This window comes from Dendropsophus ebraccatus, chromosome 12 (assembly GCF_027789765.1).
Source record: "Dendropsophus ebraccatus isolate aDenEbr1 chromosome 12, aDenEbr1.pat, whole genome shotgun sequence".
Classification (NCBI taxonomy): Eukaryota; Metazoa; Chordata; class Amphibia; order Anura; family Hylidae; genus Dendropsophus; species Dendropsophus ebraccatus.
This window is the reverse complement of record NC_091465.1, coordinates 44,199,061-44,205,719: the sequence shown is the minus strand read 5'-3', so window position 1 is coordinate 44,205,719 and position 6,659 is coordinate 44,199,061. Positions and strand designations below refer to the sequence as shown.

General features: G+C 43.0%; 1 protein-coding gene across 1 annotated transcript in view; it reads left to right on the top strand.

Moving 5' to 3' along the window:
* The first annotated feature begins 1,027 nt into the window (after nucleotides 1-1,027).
* LOC138768704 (vomeronasal type-2 receptor 26-like) overlaps nucleotides 1,028-6,659 on the top strand; it is a 97,140-nt gene continuing 91,508 nt past the window's right edge. The window contains exon 1 of the mRNA XM_069946657.1: nucleotides 1,028-1,144. Coding sequence (XP_069802758.1) covers nucleotides 1,064-1,144 — 81 coding nt within the window. The 5' untranslated portion in view covers nucleotides 1,028-1,063. The remainder of the gene's footprint in view (nucleotides 1,145-6,659) is intronic.

Genomic DNA, 6,659 nt, shown 5'->3' with positions numbered 1-6,659 from the left:
AAGGGTTAGAATTCCCCTCAAAAATAGTCATACCCTTTATTTATTAAAGAAAGGCAAAGGAGGAGATTTATCAAACTGGTGTAAGGTAGAATTGTCTTAGTTGCCCCTAGCAACAAATCAGATTTTACCTTTTCATTTTTCAAAGAATCTGTGAAGAATGAAAGGTGGAATCTGATTGGTTGCTAGGGGCAACTAAGACAATTCTACATTACACCAGTTTGATAAATCTCCCCCATAGAGTGTGCCTGACAGCAGACTCTATGAGAAAATTGCAGATCAGACAGGACAGTTGCTTATCCTGTCACTGACTTCCTTAAACGCTGCAGAAGCTATAGATTGTGGCATTTAAGAGATTAATTGCTACATGATCCCGGCTGCCTGTCATTACCTTCGGCTTCTGGGACACTAAGGTGTGCCAGAAGTGGGCCCACACATGTTAAAACCCCTTAATGTCAGGAACATTTATATGCATCCCTACTTCATGAGGCATCGGCAGTAGGAACGTATATAGCCATATTCTGGATGTAAATAAATTAATATGTTTAATGGGTTCAAGGGGGCTAGTAGGAAAAAACGAAAATACGCAAGAGAACATTGGCTGCATCCATGGAATGTACCGTGTAATTCTGTACTGCTTTAGAAACTATGCATTACTACTATTTGATAATATGCATTTCAACTCACTAATGCTAGAGTCATGTATATATCGAAATGACCTGAAATACAATTTTGTAGTATGAAAAAGTGATACAAGTTAATGTTAAGCTAGTATGAGTACCAAACATAGTTTGCTATTTTTATTTTTTTTTTTTTTTGCTGGGTTAAAATGTAAAAAATTTGTTTTACTTCCAGAATCAATTTTCGTTACTACAGACATTATCTAGCAATTCGTTTTGCCATTGACGAAATAAATGAAAGTAATTTACTTCTTCCTAACATCTCGATGGGATTAGACATTTTTGATACCTGTGGAATTGAAAACAGAGCATTAGAAAGCACTATGAAATTACTGACAGGTAACCAAAAAGCCATTCCAAATTACCAGTGTAATAATAAAAGGACGATGATTGGAATAATTGGTAACCTGGAATCCTCCTCCACCAAACTCATGGCAAAGCTTACAGGAATCTATTGGTACCCTCAGGTGAGTAACTGTGCAAAAGTGTTAGAACAACCATTTTATACACTACTTACCAAGATTTTTGGATTATAGATGGTAGATTTTTTGATAGGATGTCGAAATGATTTTTTTCATCTTTTTTTTTTTCAATTCCCCCCCAAATTATTACTTTTTATTTAACACAACAATGATGGACATGCTTTTGGCTGGAAACACACATGACAGTTGCCAAAACCAGAAGAGGATCTAACAGAAAGAGAAGTACAAGTCCTACATTTATATATTCCTTTCTGAAAACATAAAGGGAGAACTTGTGCTTCTCTTTTCTGTTGGATCCTTTTCTGGTTTTGGCACAAAAACAGCAGTGGCAGTGTTCCCCCCAAAAAGCGGTGTGTGTTTCCAACCTAAAACACACTTTTTGTGCCTGGATTGACAATGGGGTGTGTCTTGGCAGTAAAGTGTCTTGACCCTGTGAAAAGGGGCATGGCTTAAAAGAAGGGAAGGTACAATAATGTTCCTAAATGTTCTTCTAATCCCTCTGTTGGTACTGATTTAATGTTTGATATGTAGGCTTTCACATGATTGTATGATATACAGAAAGTTCAGCGCAATGATATACAGGGAGGGGTCCCATTTCCCCTGTGTACTGCATATTCCTATGTACCCTATGTATTCTTATCACCACTCACTATGCTGGAACCAGCAGCAGAGCGAGCAGTAATAGCAATCTCCCCTCTCTCTGCAGAGACTGATGCGCACAGCATCTCAACACAAATGTTGGTGTCAGTGTATTTATTGTGTTAGGAAGAATTACACACTGACACGTTGCATGGTTAATGTAAATCTAATTTATTCAAAAATGGCAAGTATATATTCCTGACAGTGCCAGACTGGCCCAACAGAGGACCGGAGAATCCTCCAGTGGGCCCCCAACTTAAGAAACAGAGAAAACAGAATAAATCAGAAGTAACAGATCATTAGGTACAGACCCTGTACCAGGTCACCAACAATGGTGTGCCTGCATTAACCAATGAAGGATAGGATGCCACACAGAAAATTAGCCAGAGAGCAACACTGACAAGTTCATGAGCCAGACTCCGGGTGTTGCTTCATCTACACCTTATTCTGCCGCGGTGACTTTGGCTTAGTTGCTTGGGTCCATGGCGTCATCTTGGGAAGCTCCAGCAGACAAGAGCTGGCTTGTGCTGGCATCCAGGAAGGCATGTCAATGGGAGGAATTTCCAGAAACTTGCAGACCAACTGGGGATCTTCAGGAGTATGGATCGCGATCCGTCTGCCATCTTCCTGGATCGCGAGCCCTAACAGATAGAACCATGGGTATTGTATTATGGCCTCTCTCAAATGCAGCAGTAAGGACCTGAGCAGTCAACTTTTTGCCAGCGTGGAGATGGCCACGTCTTGAAATATGAGAATATCAGAGTTCTCAAACTTGAGACTCGGTTTCTCCCTGTTGGCTCTCCAAATGGCTGCCGTATAGACAGAGCTCAGCAGACCACAAATGACATCCCATGGAACTTCAATTGGCATTGGTTTAAAACCACCACATATGTCTTGGTTGTATGATGCAAGCTATGGTTTATATGAGTGTCTGAAGCTGTGCTGCCTACTTGACCTCTGTGTGTATGTTATGTGTATTAGTATGAAAATCCAACTAACGGAGATAAAGGTGCCGTTACACAATAATGGAATCAGGTCCAGTGGTCAGAAAAACTATAAAGTAATCACCGGAGTACAGGGACCACTTGGGGACTAACTAATACTTAACTTTTAATAATTCATTAAAAAACAAGGTCCACACAAACAAACATAAACACCCAATAGTGTACTCTATATACAGTGTAGTTTCCTGAAGGGCACTAGGAAATGAGGAAGTTGTTGGTCCCACACATACAGGGGGTACTGATAAATAAGGACTGTAGACCGGATACTATGAAAAAGGAGATAGAGTTAGAAACGGAAGGAGGGAAAAGAAGAGGGGTAATGGTGTACCCTGCTCTCAATCCAGATAACCTCTTGCCCTGCCTTTTGGGGAACCCACCTCCTTAATAGGGTGGCCCCAACCACGATGACAGTCCCTCTCCTATTACACGTGCCCAGGAGGAAACAAAGAGGAAAAAACAGAAGACAGAAAAGAGTGCATAAACGTGCCAACTCAGACCACCTAAAAAAAGAAATATAACAGCAAGAGATATAATTATATACAGGTACAGCACATATTTCATAAACTGTACTTGTTCCGAAGCGTTTCAACCGTCCCAATTGTGGACGGATTCATCAGGGAACACACATAGCACTCCAGAGGATGTGCTTAAACAGATTCCTGCTGTAAAAATGTCCTCTCATTACAAAGACTTCTTATGGACCTCTTTCAAAATGGTAAAACACAATAATACAATAAATCGCTCAAAATAGGTGCGGTGACAAAGATCAGGTAGACCACCCCATATAGATTCAACTTGATAAAGCAGACTGGTTATACTTAGCTAAACAGATGCTGGGTAGAGTAGTAGTGCCGATAGACATGATGGTTACCACGAGAATCTATGATCACCCCACGATGAGAGGGAGATACTGGCTCGTGATAGTGCCGGACTCTTATACCGGCTGTTGCGCTATTACTTCCGGGTCCCGGGTCATGTGACGATACGGTCACGGTGATAACCGAACTTGATTCAAACCCTGGCCAAATACCCATCAGATATGCTGGTTGGGATAACAGAACGCCTAAAAATTAAATACCGGGCAGCAGTCGAGTGCCAAATATAATCCCTGCTGTCGGCAGATGCAATGTGGGAAAATCGCCGGCCACTTCCGGTCCTTGAAACGCATATGTGTTCCAAACGGCGGAAGTGAGTCACATCGTAGGCGGAGAGATAGAGAGTGGAGCGCATAATGCGTTCCACCCAGGAAATTTATGCGGGACTAGATAGAAAACATCTGTATACATAGGCCATGCTCAAAATTAACAGTATATAGATAGAGGGTACCAAGATATTAGCATACCAATATAGAAAACAGCACATCATGGTATAGATAACGGAGCATTATGATAAATGCCAGTATTACCCCTCCGGACCAGTAAATAAACCAATAGATAGTATGATATGGGGAAAGTGTAAAAAACACAAAGATCTAAGGCATAAGCAAGTAGTATATTAGGAGCAATGGGTGGACAGGCAACCATACATAGTTATCAAAAATTGGGGTCCCGAGTTGATACCCCAATTGACCATCCGCAGTATGGGGTCGATACCTAAAAACCGTCACCACGAGCAAACAAATGAGGGCATTTAAACAATAAAAGATGAAAACACAAGTGCTTCATTGAGACCCCTTGGACTCACAGTACCAAGTCTATAGATCCATTGGGTCTCTTTTTGGAGGAGGCATTTATCCAGGTCACCCCCCCTAGGTGAGGGTGGTAACACCTCAACCACCTGAAACTTGACGGCCCAGTGGTTGTCCGGGTGAACTTGTCACATTAATTTAGCAAGAGGTTTATCACGGCTATGTGAAATATCTCCTACATGTTCCAATATTCGTCGTCGTAGTTCCCGTTTCGTTTTCCCGACGTACTGGAGGGGGCAAGGGCAACTTGCCAAGTATATGACACCTGTGGTCCTACAGTTGGCAAACTCCCGGTTGGTGTAATTCTTACCATCCGTCCCGCTGAAGGAACGTGCCGGTAGTATGTACTTGCAGGCCTTGCAAATCCCACACCTACATGTCCCCACCGCCCGGGCTTGTCTAAGCCACATATGCGTGGACGGAGGGGAATAGTGACTGTGCACCAGGCGGTCACCTAGATTTCTACCCCGTCTGTAGGTGATCGCCGGTCTCTCATCCACTAGTTGAGATACCACAGGGTCAGATTTAAGAATCGGCCAGAAACGATACAGGATATCCCTAATATGGGGTGCCGATGAATCATAGGTCCCTATGATTCTTGTCTTGGACATATCATCCATTGGTCTGTCCTTAGGCACTAGTAAAGTCCGTCTATCCCGTTTTTTGGCTTCCTTATATGCGGTTTTGAGTACATGGTCAGGGTATCCACGGTCACGGAATCGTTTGTACAGAACATCAGCTTCCTGTTTAAATGCATATGGGGAGGAGCAATTACGTCGGGCCCTAAGGTATTGTCCCTTCGGGATACCTCGGCGGAGTGGTTGCGGATGGTAACTATCCCAATGCAACAGACAGTTACCTGCTGTGGGTTTACGATAGATGGCAGTAGTAAGCCTGCCGTCTACCCCTTTTCTTGAGGTTACATCCAGAAAACATAATTGTTTCCATAATTGTTACGAAATCCTTGTTCCTGGATTTCGTAGGTGAACTTCATCCCAATATTGTTGGTGTTAAGACACTGCATAAATTCCACAAACTGTCTACGCGTACCCGACCAGATCACTGCGACATCGTCGATATACCTAGCCCACAATTGAATGTGCTGCTGGTATTCTAGTAGGTGATCACCAAAGACTATGGCCTACTCCCACCAGCCCAGGAACAGATTTGCATAGGTGGGCGCCACGGGGGCGCCCATTGCAGTGCCCCTGAGCTGGTGGAAGATGTGGGAGGCGAATAGAAAATAGTTCTTGGTCAAAACAAATTCCAGAAGTTGTAAAATCAACACATTATGTGGTCTATCATGGACACTTCTGCTGCTTAGAAAGTGCCCCACTGCCTTTAGTCCTAATTCATGGTGGATAGAACTATATAGGGCCTCTACATCTATAGAGCATAGCAGGTGATGTTGTTCAAGAGTGACATCCTGGGTACGTAGCAACAGATCGGTGGTATCACGCAGGTAAGATGGTAAAGAAAGTACGAAGGGCCTAAGAATTTTATCCAGATATATCCCCACATTTTGGGTTAGATTGTCAACATCTGAAACAATAGGGTGGCACTTTAAGGGTGTCAATCCCTTATGGACTTTTGGAAGTCCATAAAAGGTTGCCACCTGTGGGGAAACTGGATACATAAAGTTAAACTCATTCTGATCAATGAGTTTGTTACTCTTCGCTTGATCCAGAATATTTTTAAGCTCCTTCTGGAAGAGGGGGGTAGGATCGGACCGTAGTAGTGTGTAATTAGACCTATCCTTAAGAACCTGTTGACACATTGTTACGTAATCAGTATGGTCCATAATCACCAAATTTCCCCCCTTGTCAGAGGGTTTGATGACCAGGGACATGGGGCCCCCAAAGGGGAAGGGGGAACATGTATCGGGGAAGTGGACACAACTCACGATCTTTCTCCAATCCCTCCTCCTCTACTTCTACTGTACCTTTTTTGGACAGGGGTCCATACCCACCCTCACAGGGGTGAATCATACAGGGTCTCCAATTGATAATCAAATTATTAATTTATCACAACATACTTTGTCTGGAGCGGAGATCTCTCTCCTGTCGAAGGGACTGTCCTTTATCCCTACCAACAGAAGGGACACCTTCGGCTGGATTAAGGATCTCCATCTATTTAGCAGGTCACTTAAGTGGAAAAAGTTTTTTCTCAT